Genomic DNA, 15,956 nt, shown 5'->3' with positions numbered 1-15,956 from the left:
AGCGAGCAGGAAAAACTCTGAGCAGAGCTAGAAGTCCCCAACACTACACTTGCTTGAAAAGCTGCCACTTTGGATACCTACACTCTATGCAGGAGTCCAGTCTCTTGAACCATGTGGTCTGTTTTCTTTAGTTTTTTGATCCGGTGAAGGGACGTGATTGAGCAGGCAGGCAGCAATGAAAGGGGGCAGGCAGGCAGACAGGCAGGGAAGAGGTGAGCAGCTCCGTGCCCGCATTCCACTAGGTGAGTGCACCTTTCCCTGCACCACTCCCGGTCAGCCCTGGATGCTGAAGCCACTGTGCCCACAGGACTGCCTCCTTTCCAGCCAGGAGTCCTCCTGCATGGCCTCTCCACTGCAGCACAGGATGGGACTGTGGTGCAAGGGGCACCACGAAGCACCCTGAGCAGAGCAGATGAGGAATCCCCATCTCCTGCTAGATCAGTCTGTCCAGCTCCCTAGTGCAGCAGAAACAGAGCTGGACGCCCATGCCCCTGGAACGGACCCCGGGTGTGCTCCTGCCAATTGTTTGATGTAGTGTTATTTCCAGAGCCCCTGCCAAACCCGTGTTGGGCCCAGAGCAAGCCCGTAACTCTATAGGGCCAAGTCTGCAGCCTCCTCCTCCAGCCTAGAACTGCACCTCCTAAAACCACGGCTGCTTTATTCCTTTTTCTCCCTCTGAAGGGGGCTAGCATGGTGGGAACCATTGGCCACATGAGCCTGGGCCCAGCACCCAACCCAGAGCACTGTTCTGTGGTGGGCTGGGGCAGCAGCTGGCATGACCCCGCACTCCCCTGGGACACGGTGCACACCCCTGAGGACCTTGGGCCAAGAAGAGCCATGAATCACAACCTGCAGCTCTGCTCCCTGTCTCAGCTACATGAGCAGCCAAATAATTTTTGCTCGTCGAGGGTGTAGGCTGTCCCTCACGCTGTCCCAGCTCCTGGCCAGCAGCAGTACTCACCTGGCCGGGGGGGACAGGCCAGGCACTGGTCCACGCCCCAAAAGAGCCCCACACTGCCGCAGCAGTCCTCCAGCTTGGTTAGCCCTGGCAGGGGGTTGGCGCACTGCAGAGAGAGGAGCACATCAGGCTTCTGTGGGATGCAGAGGAAACGTGCCCAGCTGGTAGGGCAGCAGCACGGCCGGCACAGGGAACAACTGTCTGGGGTCAGAGGCTGGCACGGCCTTCTTGGCACAGCTCACCAATGGGATACAGGGACGTGGATTAAGATAGTAAAAAAACTGTGCAGACAGAACCTCCCTTGACTGCACCCTTCAGAGGGGAAGGGGCCATCAAACAGAGCAGAGATGAACCAGAGATGATATCACCTGGCAAAGCCCCAGAATCAGCCCCTCGCCTGGCTGATTAGCCTGTGAAATGGGTGCACCACTCCAGCCTGGCGGGGAGTTTGTTGTCAGGCACTTTCCTCTGCTGAATGAATCTCTCTTTTCCCCCGCTCTCGGCAAGGCCCTCTGGATTACAGGCTTCCCATTAGAGCGGAGCCGCTGGGCCCACAGGCTGGAGCTGGCCCCGGTCCAGGCACGCGTGGCCGCCTGCCCAGCACTCGCATACCGATCGGCTCGGCTGTGGCTAAGCGGGGAGCGGCAGGCGCTCCCCGCAGAACTCCCACCCTCTCCCAGGCACGGCATCAGCCCAGCTGGGTGAGGTGTGAGCATAGCAAGGGTACCCCCTGCCGCCCCTGGAGCATCTCCTACAGCCTCTCCAGGCATCCCTAAGCATCTCCATGCATCATCGTCCTCTGCTCCTATGGTTGCAGCACTGCCATCTCCCCTCAGAGAAGCAGGGCTTTTCCAGCCCCAGGTTCTGATCCCCTCTATTTCTGCACTAGAGAATGGCTAAGAATATTTCCTGCTAGAAACGACTTGGATGGGAGTGACTGAAGGATGGGATGGGAACTGGGAGCAGCGCCCCTAAAAAGGCTGGGGAGCAGTGGGGATGGGGCTGAGTCCCAGACTGCCAAGCTGGGGGTCTCTCTGAGCATGAACTGCTCTGGGGGAGCTCACAGGTGTTCCTGTGGGTGCCAAAAACCTCCAATGCTTTTCCAATGACGCAAGAGAAACATATGGGGAAAGACAAAATAAGAAATTACGATGACTGTGGGACAGGGGTGAGAAAGTCCCTCACGTGCATTTGCTTCCCAAGCCCCAGTCGAGCTCTCCAGGAAGGCATCGTTCCATGGAAATCAGACTTCCATTTATCGTCTGAGAGGGAAAGGAATTTTCCTATGTTTTATACGTTTCCTACAATAATCGCAGAGCGCGGCTGTAAATGTTGCTATAAATAGGGCACCCTTTTAAAACCAGACTGTGTGTGAAAGCCATCAAGTCTGGGCTGTGCTGCCCCAGGGCACAGCCTGGTCAGGGCAAGGCAGTGAGGTCTCTCTGTTGGATCAAAGCAAGGAATTCTTTTCTTCCGAAGTACTAACAGACTGCTGCCTGTGCCCATGGCACCTGCATGATGCCCATGCTGACACTGAACAGCTTCACAGAATAAAGCCACCCCCTATACCCTGAAAGCCAATGCTCCCCCACCTCAGAACAAGAAATACATCAATGCTTGAGTGTTGAGGTAACACTTGAGGATGACCTTACCTGCCCATGGAGAGCCTCCCGAAAGCACCTCCCCAGCAGCCCTGGGGCTCTCTGCTGTTGCTGTCTTCTCTCAGTGGCAATGCTGTTGCCGTTCCCATGGGCATAGGTGTACCAGGGCACGGCAGCCAGCTGAGGCACCAGGACTGCCTCCACACTGTTTTCCTCCGACACCTCTTCATCACCCCGCACCCTGGCCACCTGGTGAATTTGCACGATGGCTTCTGGAGGGTGGTTGATGTGGACGTTCACCAGAGAAGGGTTTAGGGAAGCTGGAAGATGAGTTTACACCACATTTGTGACAGTCTGGCAACAATTTGGCACCCAAAGAATATCATCGTGAACAAGTCACATGGGAGGAGAGGTAGACTGTGCCCACCAGGAAATCTAGAGGAAGACTGCATCTAAGAGAAAATATTTCTCTATCCTAGAAAGAGGACAAACCTACCAAAACCTCCACAATAAACTAGGGAAACCTCCTGTCTACCAACCTGGCCTGAAACAGCAGGCATAAGGAGGTAGTGGCCTCCTCAGGCTTGTTAAAAAATATCTAAGGAGCACACAAGTAGAGTAAAATGTGGGGTCTGGAGCCATTGGCCATGCTCACCCAGCTGGTTGGACAAGGGCAGGGTATATGTGGAGTGCCTCATGGAGCTGCCAGCTGGGGTCTTTGGGCCTCTTCCTCCTTGCTTTTTTTCCAAAGAGGGAGCTGGCAGGTGGCAAAACTTCCCTGTGGAGTTGGAGGGGCACCAGCATTCATCCCGGCCCACGCAGCGCCCTCCATTCAGGCAGGGGATCTGACAGAAATCTGCAAGGCAAAGAGAGGTCTGCTTAGAGGAGGAACTGAGACACTGGCTCTAGCCAAAGGCAGCTGGGGGACACCAGGCAGCTACATCTGGACAGCACTAACCCCATGATGTCCCAAGGACCAGGTCCAGCACTGGGCTGGGGTCAGTACTTCCAGCCTGGAGGCAGGCTTGGGTCCCTGCTGGGCAACACCATTTTCCCAAGCTCCGCTCACAACTGGAATCATGGTTTGAAGAAGATGAACCCTCCCTTGGGCTCTGGGGGGCCACAGCCAGGCTGGGGCATCCATGTCCTTGGGGGCTGCCAAGGTGGTGTTGCTGACACAACAGGATCTCTTGGAGTGGGTCAGGAGCTCTGGCAGCCATGTGTAGCAAGTCTGCCCAATTTCTTCATTTCTGCATCGCCCCCTCCCCAGTTGGCAAGGTTTTTACTCCTAGCCCAGAAGGGAACTCAGCAGGATGGGAGAGGCAGACAGAGAGAACAGGCAGAGAGCCACATCCTCAGAGCCTGTCTCACATCCAGCCCTGGCCCTGCCAGCAGGTCATGTGGGAGAAGTGTGGAGTGGGACAAAAGAATCAGGAGCAATTCATCTGCACAGGCTCAGAAAAAGCATCCACAGATGAAACCAAAATCATGTCCTTTCTGACCTCATTGCTTGGAGCAACCCAGAGCATCTCAATGTGAACTACACTCAAGCAACCATGGGATTCCTTTACAGAATATCCTGACTCATTTCAGTGTGAGATGAGACACTGCTGCTCCACATTCCTGGATGGCTTGTCACATTCATCCCATGGGGTGAACACCCATCCTGTTTCAAGTTCATTTGCTCAAGCCCAGCACCCAATTTAGGGAAAGGAGACACATTTTTGAACTGGGACCTAGGCAGAAATTGCTGTGAACAGAATCTTCCATCATTGTCCACAACAGCATGACTTTTCATTCTCTCAGTGTTAGAAGAATTTGAGTGACACATAGGCACTTAGAGGACAAGTCCTGACAAGTCCAACATGTGGCTCCCACCAGCTGGCTCCAAGACAATGTGACCAACCCCCAGCTGGATATCCCAGTGACTTGGTGAGCAATCCCAATGGCTCTGAAAGGTGAGCAGTGGTTTCAGCAAGCCCTGTTTATAAGAAGTTTGCAACCTGCAGCCAGCTCTCCTGGCTGCCATGTGAGTGAAAGGAGAGAACAGGAGGAAATTAGGTGATGAAAGTCAGCCCCAAGACTGTATGCCAACTAAAGCAGTGAGCTGGCTCTGAGAAGAAGGGGGTGGTGAGGCTTGGCTGCAGGCCTAACTCAAACACACATATCCCCTCTACCCAGGGTGAGATGGAAACAGGATGTGCTTGCCCAGGAAAGAGAGCAATGAGGCAGTCTGTCTTCCTCCCCCAGAGAGAGAGCAAGTCCCAAAGACCCCAGTCATAAAGATGTCCCAGAAGACATCTTCCAATGCACTGAGAGAAGCCATCGCTTCCCCTCCCTACAGCAGCCTCTTAGTCTGTAGAGTAAGAAAAAGCAGGAAGAATAGAGTGGGGAAACAGGCAAGAAGGTAGGTGGAGAACAAGGGTTGCTCACAGATGCGGAAGCCAGATTTGGGATCGTGGTCATGCCCCCCTTGGCTATAGAGAGTGGTGGTGTCTCCTTTCTCGCAGCTGTTGTAGCAGCGCCCACTCTGACACGTCTGTTTGCAGATGGTGGGTGTGAAGACAATTTTTATCTTCCTAATCTTCTCTGTCAGGTTGGCCCCTATGAAAGAAAAAGAGTGCTAAGTGGAAACAGCATCTTCAGGCCAGGGGAGCTGTTATTCACAGCTCAAGCTCCAAAGATTCCCAGTGCAAAGAGGGTTCTATGTCCCTCCCTGCGGTGGTGGAGTCACCATCCCTGGAAGAGTTTAAGAAAAGACTTGATGTGGCACTTAGTGCCATGGCCTAGCTGACAAGGTGGTGTTACATCATTGATTTGACTCGATGGTCTTAAAGATCTTTTCCAACCTAGCTGGCTCTGCCATTCTATGATTCTGTCTCCTTGTCCCTTGCTCACTCCAGCCTGTTTTCTGCTTCAGCACCTGTAAGAGTTTGTCAACACATGAACAATGGCAAGCAGCATGCTCTGCCTGCCCTGTTGGAGTGGCATAACTGTGTGAAGGGACAGACATGCACTAACTTCATCATAAAGGGAGTTTTTCCACTTTAAGCAATATTCTTTCTCCAGCCACATCAGTAGTCCGAAGACTCACTGCTCTTAAACCACCAGGAGTCTTTCCCATATGAGCGCACTAACATCTAGAAGAGAGAGCATCAGGTCTTAAGAACACCACTGTCTCCCAGCCAGTGTCCCCTGACCTCCTGCTGCTGCAGAAGATATGTGGTCTTCTTCTGGTCCCTCACCATCCTCCCATATGATGGGAAATCACACTAAGAGCTCTTCAGGACTTGTGGGAAATGGTCAACAGACAGAACTACTGTGTAACCAGCTGGCTTGACACCACAGCCTTCCATCCCACCCCAGCGGGACAGTCATGTGCTGCCCTTGCTGTGCCCAGCCCCCTCCCTGTTTCAATCCCCGCTTTCACATTACAGCTTCAGCCAGGTTCATGGCGCTCCTCATAGGGGCCTCCTTGGGGAATCACGGCTTCAGGAAGAATCCAAGCTGCAGAAGACAACTGGCATCTGTCCTAGCTGGGAAAGCATTGAGGCTCAGCATTTGCATGTCCCAGCAGCCTGGCCTAACCCCTGCTCATGTCAGAAGGCATCGAGGCAGCAGCCAAAGGGAAGAAATAGATGCTGGTTGCACAATCTGACCTTGAGAGCTGCTCAAACTGAGGAGTAAGCTGGGAGACACCATTCCTACAGGCTGAGGCAATTCCCCTTCAGGGCAGTGTGCCTGGGTGATGTCCAACATCTCTGAGATGCAATTGTGATATCCCTATGCTCCTGTCTCAAGCTCTCAGCATTTTGCTTCCCTGATGTGTCCTCCTTCCGTAGGGCCTCTTTCTTTGCCAAGCCCAGCAGTGCCATGCTGACCTTCCCTTTTCATTCCACTGAGCAGCACAGTCCCAGGAGTCCATGGTTTCTTGCGGATCCCCAGTCAAACTGTTGCCCTATCCTGTGACCTCAACAAGAAGCCCCAAAAGAGTGACAGCCCTGCAGGTCTTACCCTTTGCAGACAAGCTGTGCTCCTGGGAAACAGCATGTGGGCCAGAGCTGCTCTGCTCATGTCCATTCCCACTGGGGAGTGCATTAGAGGTGAGCTGGCCATTGCTGGCTGGGTAGCGCCGCACAGTCCTTGATGACCCTGTGTGCTGAGGGGATACAGGAGAGCCAATTCTGCTCTGAATCCTGTGGAAGAGAAAAAATGAACCAATACTCCTCACAAGTGACTGCACTGACCCACAGTGCTTGTCCACCAATGTACCTTGCGGTAACCTTCACTGCCAAGCTGCCTGAGCTGCCACCTGGAGACAGAGATTTGTCTACCTGAGCAGGATCCCACTCCTCCCCTATTTCAGTTGTCACCATGGCACACTGTTTCCCTCTGCGAACCACACCCCATATCCTGAGCCTGGCAGGACACAGTATTCATCAAGACACGCTCTCTGTACCATCACATCAGGCTGTCCTTCCACAGGGATGTTTCAGCTGCCTTGAAGAACCTCTGCCTGCCCATCATGGTCAAGGTCTGTTCCTTGACCACAGCAAACATAAGTAGTTTCAAATGCATTTGTTCTTATGGTGGAAGTTTTCTTAGGTAGGACTTGCCTTCCCAGCCCCAAACAAGCACTAAAAACATGGTAAGACAGTCAGAGAAGAGGCCAGACCAAGCAAATACACAAAACCCATGAGAGTCACAAACAAGAGAAAATGACCAAGAAAGAACTCATCTGTAAGAGCAGTTACAACTTTCTGCACTAACTGCATTTATGGCTTTTTGGTACTCTCTGGGGACTAAGCACAGAGAAACCATCCAGCTCTCAAGGTCACACTTCATACACACTCTTTTATAAAGCCATGTAAACCACAAGGCAGAACTCTTTGTGTTAAAGATCTTGATCTACTGCACTTGCTCCCATTTCCTTTTACTGACTGCCGCACTTAGCCTCCAAGAGGGTTCCAACGAAAGTATCTCACTCTCACCTGCACCACCTGCAAGGAAAAGGCTTAGTACAGCCAAGGGCTGAAATAGGTTGGCTGCCCACGTGCTGCTTGGGTTTCTTTGAAAGTCCCAGCCTTGGATGCCTCTGTAACTGAACTTCAGTACTGACAACTCTTCTGCATTCCCTGTCCAATACCTCCGTCTCTGACTAGGTGGCTGAGACAAAGAGTGGCACTTTCCACTGAAATGCCCAGAGATATCTGTCCCATTCTGTGGTTTTTACCATCTTCCCAATCGCAGTCAGCACAGGAGATGTGTTACAGAGTCTACAGGCAAAGCAAATTTCTAAACCAAACAGGATTGGATGATTCAATGAGAATTGGCTGACAGCAGCTCTGCCTTGCAGACATTCTTTGGATAGCTTGGAATAACAATAAGATCTGGGGAGATGGAAAGGGAGCTCATGCTGTGCTGGTATTCAAGCAGGTCAAGAACAATACACAAGGTAACTGTCAGCCATGGAGCCCAAAATCAGCCCTGAACAATGGAAAAGATGACACACAGGTCAATTAATTGGGAATTAAACAAAAGGAATACAAATTGAGGTCAAGTCAAGGAGAAGAAACACTCTTGTCAAAGGAGTTCATTTTGATCATTTGATAGAATTAGACACATGAACACCAACAAGCTGAGAGCCTATACTAATTCAATAAAAAAATAAACAGGGCAGTACGATGTCAATCAGGCACATGCAAAATTAATAACAAACTGGCTGTGTAACTGAACACAAGAAGTAGTTGTCACTGGGGAGGGAATTAGATGGGTTCCAGGGTGATCAGTATGAGGCCTGGCATGATTCAAGAATTTCATCTGGAAATAAATATTTTTATTTCGAAATAAACATACAATCGACATTGATAATGTGTGCTGCTGACACAAAAATTTGCAATGTGGTGTATCGTGATGAGAACAGAGCAATCACACAGAGCAGTTTGGATCTCTGTGGAGGGTAAATACATCCAAGCAACATGGGATTTTAATAGAGCCAAATGCAGGATTACACTTCTAGGAAGAAGGAATGCAGGCAGCAGCTGCAGATAGTTGGAGATGATCCTGGAAAACAGCAATTCTGAAAAGATTTCAGGGCTAATGACAAGCAATTAAATATGAACTGTCAGTTCAATGCCCTGACATTAGGACATTGAAACACTGCAAGAGCAGGGAGGTATTTTTGGCTCCCTACACGTCCTTATCACAGGAGCGTGTATACATGCTATAATATCATCCTAGCTGTGACGTAAAAGATGTCACATTTTCTAAGGGATGTCAAAAAATGGAGAGAATACAGGAAAGAAAAAAGACAGTAATATTTGGGGGACTGGTGAAAATGCCTTTCTGTAGGAAACCTAAAGTATTCAATCTCTTCAATTTAGGATAAAGAAGAGGTGCTCTGATTACAGGGCACTGGTTTCTCCACAGGAACAAAATGCCAGGTGTAAAGAGCTAACAGCATCTGCAAACTGAAGCCAAATGATTCTTTACTAGAAAGCATGCCTACATGCAGCAGTATAGCTGTCTTCCTTCTGCAGAAACCTCAGCAGTGGATTCCCACTCCCACTCCCACCTCTTCCGGAGAGGAGTGTGCTGACAAAAATATTTCTTGTCTTGTTAAAATCAAGATCTAAACTGAGATGAGGACAGCAAATAATGCTTGTTTTTCAATAATCAGCAAGGCTAGCCAGAATAATTAAAGAGAAGTGAACCTTCAGTTCTTCCTCAGTCCCTTTCAGAAGCTCCCCTGAGATTCTGCAGAGTACCAGCTACCCCAGATGGCCAGGGTGGTCAGGCATGACCTGCCCACACATTTCTGAGCCACCAATTCAGCCCTGCAGCCAGTGAAGGAATTTCTGATGCCTGTTATGTACTGCTTTGTCATCTGACGTGCTACTGCTAGTTTTGTTAGTGACAAAGGAAAAGCCATATGGAACTCTAGGGAGGCTAGGAATGAGCTACCAAGCCTTGGAAGCCCAGGCATATTTGTTCTCTGATCTCTAGTAAGAGATCCCAAGCATAGTCCTATGGGTGAACATGTTTGGGATTCCAAGGTCTTTTACTGCAGGGATGGAAGCACCCTGAGGAAAAGAAGTGCACTCCCCCAAACAACAGTGACTGTCTTAGTGCTGGCCCTGAGTTCTGAAGAGCCACTGGGTGAAGGTGACAGATAGCATAACACAGGGAAATATCAGCTCTTCTGCTTGAAAATCCTCACATCACGTCTACCCTTGAGAAAAGGGAGCATGCTATGTGCCAGTAGCAGAGCCTGGCTGGGCTCTACGCACTGCCTGTCTGAAGAAACTTCACCCTTTGGCTTTAGGAATGTCTCTTGTAATTCCCAGGATTACCAAATTTTGTAATAAAACCCACAAAACCTCATAACAACAACATGTGAAGGGCTTTAAATAAAATAATCATTAGCATTTCAGTTCCAAAGAAAAAGAGATTACATGACCTTACTACAAGGGGCAGCGCCAACTTCACAAAGGAAAAACAGAATAGGAACATTACTCTATGGTTTGCAACACTTGAGGAAAAGTCATCCTACTGAGATCCCACTGGCAAAGCATTCCAGCGTGAGGGGAAGCAGCGAGGGTGTGTGTGGGGGGGTCAGATTTGCTTTGAATTAGTTTGTTTATTTGGTTCTATTCTAGGCAGATGAGCACTGGGATTTGTGGACTGAGTTGAGTAACACCATTCTAGCCTGGGCTACAGGAATCAATGGCAAAAGGCATCTTTCCATCTCAACTTGTCATGCCGAGCAGCTGGCGCGTGGTCAGGGAATACAAAACAAGGTTTTTCCCTCCAAACCTTCAGAGTCAGTCCATGCTGGGCACACAGGGACTGGATTGCTTGAAGTGTCTCAGGAAATATACCTGAGCTCACCACAGCAGCACAGATCTGACCAGAAGCCATTAGCAATCCCTATCCATTTGATGGATCTTAATAAACACAGGGCTGGAGCTGGGCCCGCTCCCAGGATCTACACTGCCACAGGTTCTCTCATTGGTGTGGCTGTCCTAGGGGTAAGAGTGAGGATGGGAAACAGATGGGGTAGCTCCAAATCAGCAGAGTGTGCAGCTTGTGTTACCATGCTCCATGCCTCCACCTGCTTGAGAAGAGGCAACGAAGAGGCAGAGGAGTTTGACACTTCAAGCACTATGTTCCAGTCACTTAAAGTCCCAGGGCCTCATATTTATTCAGTCTTACAGCCTCCCTCAACATGTTATTACTCACTTGTACTCCTTCAGCCAGGCACATGGCCAGCACAGATCTCTGCAAGGAGGCAGTGGTCCCTTCCTTTACAGACAACTGCCTGCCAAGCAGCTGGTTTCCCTGCTCTTCATCCTTCAGAGCTGCTGGCAACTTTCTCTGTGTCAGGCACAGCCTGTAGGGCAAAATCAGCATGCAGACTCCTAGGACACCTCTCCTGGGCTGTCCAGTAGCACCCACCTCTGGAGCTCACAGCAGCAGGGGTCCAGGTGAAACATAGGGCAAGGAGGGAAGGCAGAGGGAGCAGTGTTCTCCTTCCAGCAGCATGGATGTGTGTGCTCCTGCTGATTTCTACCAGCTGAAAGGTCACTGGCTGAGAGACCTCAGTCACCTTCACATGGAAATACCTATAGGTGTTAGGTGCTTATCAAAATTAAGAGATTTGGGATGGGAGGGAGCTGTGCAGACAGATGGACCCACATCTGCAACACATCAAAAATACCCCAAAAGCACTTTTAGCTGCCCTATTCTGAGGTGCAGGTCAATGACCTAGATTCCCTATAAGCCCAAGGACACATGCTAGAAGTCAAGAGAACTAAGGGAGGTCTGGTCCCCTACATTCTAGTGCTACATATCCCTGCAAGACCCAAATAACACTTGTATTTCATTCAGCAAGGCATCCCACACCCTGCCACGGCACTTCTGTGTGTAAACATTTTATTTTCAATGAATTTTGGTACCACTTGCACTCTGCTCTGTATTTACTTTAGTCTTAGCAGGGTAGAGAAGATAACAAAAATATCGTATACCCTGGATATCATGGCTTTCCTGCCAGTTCCAGATGAACCTACAAGGTGCCTGTTCTCTGAACAGAACAGGTGAGTGATTTCCTGTCACTCCACTGAGGATTGAACTGGCAGACTCCCAGAAGCTGCACAGATGGATAGAAAGAGCTCTGTTTTCTGAATCAACCACAGGGTTTTTTTAAGGCCTGCAATTTCAAGATTAGATATGCAGAGTCACAATAACCAAGTCTAAATCACTGAGACTGAGGTATCCAGAAAACAGTACTGTTTTCCTAACCCACTGTATATAGAAAGCATTTTCAAATCTCTGATTACTTCTGATGTTCACAGTTCTCTGGGTAAGCAAAAGTCAGAGGGAGTACAGGTGGGCAAACTGTTCTCTTAGTGACTTAACACCAGGCATCCTCCTTGGAGCTGGAGGCAAAGATGGCAAACTCTTCAAAGCACTTCCCTCTCCCCAGCAGCAACACCTCAGTCTTTCCTGGATTTAGCTTCTATCGGCTGCTCTTCATCCAACTGTTGACTTTGGCCAGATTGCTAGTGAGCTGGGAAACGGTGGGGTTTTTTCTATTTGTGTAAAGGAAATGCAGAGCCAAGTACCACAAGAGTATTACTGGTTTCTCATCCAGCCTGCCTCACCCTCTCCCCAGCCAAAGCCTGACAGACCACAGCAGGGTGGATGGCTTGAGGCACTGTGGAGAGAGTGAGTCCTGGGCAGTGCGGTCAGCAGGGAGGGGCACTAACCCCAGACAAGGCAAGGGCTGGAGAGATGAGGATTGGAAATTCACTGTTACAGCTGGAACCAAATCTTCACCATGCTGAACATCAAGGAGAGATGACAGAGACCATTGAGACCTAAGGAGCAATTCTCAGAAGAACAACAACAGCACTGGCCGAAACCAATCTGACGATAAGCAGCTCTCAGAGAAGAAACTACCTTCCCAGGGTCCAGAAAACCCCATCCCAGGGGCCAACAAGCCCCATCTCTCCAAATATAACCAGCTTGGTGCTTGGCATGCAGTTGCTGCCTCCAGGTACCCAGAACGGACACGTGCTGCCCATGGGGCTGGGAGAAGAGTCCCATGGAGGCTGAGCCACCGCAGCACTGGTAAGTCCACCCCAGCTACTCCAGACTGCAGCCTGCATGTGCATCTCCAAGATGAGTGGGCTCAGCCAGGATAGGGACTGAGTCATGCTCAGCCCCTGATAACCTGCCAGTGCAACAGGCAGGCTCTCCCCTGGATTTTAAATGCTGAACTCGGTGTCTGTCTTGTCCATCTGCCTGTCCCTCTGGCAAGATGCCCTCCCTGCTTGGGGCTACAGGGACCAAAATCAGTGATTCACTTCCCCCTTTGTAATGCTCAGCAGTTGCTGATTTTCCACTAAAGCATCAGAGAAGAATGGGCAGCCTTAACACCAGCATCTGTGTCTAGGGGGGAAAGAGAAGCAGCCAGCCTTGGAAAGCAGTAAATTGACCGCAAAACAGAAACTTCCCCTTTCTTGGGCTCCAAATAGGTTCCTCAGCAGGCAGAAACGATTCATGGCTCAGCTGGCAGGCCCTGGAGCACAGGAGAGGCATTGCTTAGAGGGCACTCAGTTTTATTATCAATTAGCTCAAACAAGCTGATGAGGAAGACAGCTCTGGTAAGACTCTTGGAGGAGCGGGAAAACCACACCATACAAGGCACCTGACTTCAAGCCCACCCATATTATGTCCATAAATCCTGGCTCAGTTTATTATCTCCAGGAGCAGCAGAAATACCACTGAAACCTGCCTGTTGTCCTCCCTGCCCGGTACCTCCCTTTCAAATGAGGAAGACCCTGAAGTCTGAAGCCCATGCTCTTCAGTGTTTGGTGGAAGGCAAGGGAAGTTCTCCTGCACAGGAGAAGGAGCTACCAGCATCCCACAAGTATAAGACCTTCTTGGAAGAGCCAAGCTGAATCTATCCATCATGAAGGCCACAAGAATGACCGCTCGGTGCCTTTGTGCCAGACTCACAGACACCTACAGCCAGATGTCATGCAAGATGGGACACGAGACACAGGCACCTGGACCTTCACAGGGACGTCAAGGTGCAAGTCATCCAAAACTTTCTTCCCCTTCAAGACCTCTAGAGCTGCTGTTGGCAGTGTGTCACGGATGACACCCTTTGCCTTTGTCTAGGAAGGCACAAACTTGCACTCACAAAGTGGGGCTGCAGGGCCCAGAACGTGTGTCAGGCTCCCTGGCACACATTATGCTCTGTCCAGCACCCAGGTGCCAGCCCTACCCCTTACCACAGCAACTAAGAAGCTCTCACAGAGCCCACATGGCTCTTATTCTGGGCTCTCACCTGTGCCACATTGCAGTGGTAACTCCAGCTTGCCTGCTCCACTTGACATATGTGCCAGTGATTGGCCAAGATACCTCTGAATCTCTCACTACAAACTGTATCAACAGACGTGGAAGTCCATGGGACAGCAGAGTCACCAGCTGCTTGCCTCGTGCCACTAAGCTCAGACTCCACCACCACCACCCTGGCATCTTCCTTCTCCTGGCCCCCAAAGCAGTGCCAGTGCTGCAGGGCCATCCTAGCTGGCTCCCAGCCTGCCACGTACTGTGTGAGAACAGGGAGGGAGAGGGCTGTGAACTCTAATTTTATCTGTTCAGGAGTTGCCAGACACCACATACGTAACTGAGCCCCTCTAAGCGCACAGACAACTGACAAGTTCTTTTTAACCAGTCTCTTGGGATCCAATTTGCTCCTTAGCCAAAGTGGTTGCTCACATGCCTCCACACAGCTCTCTGATGACATTAAATGCCCTTCCCTTGCCACATGTGCCACAAATGCCACCTGCCACTCTGCTGAATGCTCTTCTTTGCTCTCATGTATTAGGCAATGAGCAACTGACTCCCTGGAAGAAGTCCAACTCTCCAAGCATGGAAACAGCACCTGCCTGGCCCAGCGAGGCTGCAGAAACATGCCCTGCACAAAGGCATGGAATCAGGTGGTTGCCAGGAGCTGCAGATTGTGTTCATGGTTGGGTCCATCAGACCCTAGTGCTGACCCATAAAATGGCCAGAATCATGATTTCCAAATGCCAAATGTGATAAAGAGCTGTCTGCAATCTGCTTCTCTCCAGAGATGAAGTGCAGGCCAATGCCAAAAATAAAAATGCAGCCTGCAACTGCTCTGAGCTTCAAGTGGAGCCAACAGAGGAACCACGCCAGGCTACTTGATTATAGGTGCCACATTTGGGCCAAACCTTGAACACTCTATAGATAAAACAGGGATTTAGATGGTGAGGGAGACCAGACAAGCTACCACCTCTCTGGCAGAACTGCCCAGGCTGGCCTGTGGTGTTCAGCTGCATACTCCTTTGGGCTGAAACAATGAGAAAGCTGCCTCAGTTGGCTCCCCTGCTGCATGGAGGGGCTGGTGCTGAGCAGCACAATCAACGGGCACAGCTCTGCTTCCAAATGCAGTCACACAGGCTATCTCACACCTTAGTGATTAGGGACACGTCTAGAAGCGTCCCAACAGCTGCCATCACATTCGGGTCTCCATCGATGTCACCACCTTACTGCAGACGTCACCCCATGGCCGCAGCCTCTGCACCATCACAAACCCCAGCATAAGCTGCTGGCACAGTCAGAGAGCTGGGCTGTCAGTTGTGCAATGTGACCACTCCACTGAGGTTTCAACCCCCACCAACCACAGCAGCGCCTCCTCTGCCCCTCTCCTCCCCATGCTCCCCACTACAGGGTCCTACCTGGCAGCGAAGCATCTGTATTTAGGGCAGTGGCATACAAGAGGAGAGGACAACATACAGACCTGTGCTTGTACACACAAGCACGCAGATCTTCATCTCAAAGGGCCCTCTGTTTCCACAAGACAGAACAGCTGCGAGCTGAGGCCTGGCTGCCACCTAATGAAACCTGCTGCAGAGGCATTAGCCAGAGAAAAGCTCGACACTGGCTGCGGAGAGGTCACTCATCTCCCCCATAACACAGGGAGAAAACAAGCGCAGTTGAGTTTCATTTCCATCTTGTTGACTAGCAACACCCACCCCCTTCGCTAGGCTGCCAGCTTCAAAGCCCTGAAAAAACACTTTAGCCTATTCATCCTCGCACCCACATGCACCCCTGGGAGAGGGGGGAGCCAGCTGCCTGCCCACTGCTCTCCAGAGGACATGGGGAGGGCTGGAAAAGCCTCTCTCGTCCCAGGCATGTGAGCGGGGTGAAGAGTTTGTGGCTGAACACACACACACAGCATGAGAGCAACAACGTGAAGAGATGTGTGTAGTGCTCTCATCTGAGGAAGTGAAAGCTTTTCATCTACAGCAGGTGGTCTCCCACTCATCCTGGGAACACTATAGATCTAAGACATATTT

The 15,956-nt window shown here is 50.7% G+C and overlaps 1 protein-coding gene across 1 annotated transcript in view; it reads right to left on the bottom strand.

Annotated features, from left to right (window-relative positions):
* Positions 1-15,956, bottom strand: part of LTBP2 (latent transforming growth factor beta binding protein 2) — a 70,540-nt gene that overhangs the window by 31,551 nt on the left and 23,033 nt on the right. Inside the window, exons 4-8 of the mRNA XM_040067635.1 lie at positions 6,574-6,755; positions 4,993-5,163; positions 3,215-3,415; positions 2,611-2,879; positions 962-1,064 (exon numbers count right to left, since the gene is read on the bottom strand). Coding sequence (XP_039923569.1) covers positions 962-1,064; positions 2,611-2,879; positions 3,215-3,415; positions 4,993-5,163; positions 6,574-6,755 — 926 coding nt within the window. The remainder of the gene's footprint in view (positions 1-961; positions 1,065-2,610; positions 2,880-3,214; positions 3,416-4,992; positions 5,164-6,573; positions 6,756-15,956) is intronic.

The sequence above is a fragment of the Hirundo rustica genome, chromosome 6 (assembly GCF_015227805.2).
Source record: "Hirundo rustica isolate bHirRus1 chromosome 6, bHirRus1.pri.v3, whole genome shotgun sequence".
Classification (NCBI taxonomy): Eukaryota; Metazoa; Chordata; class Aves; order Passeriformes; family Hirundinidae; genus Hirundo; species Hirundo rustica.
This window is presented reverse-complemented; position numbering and strand designations above follow the sequence as displayed.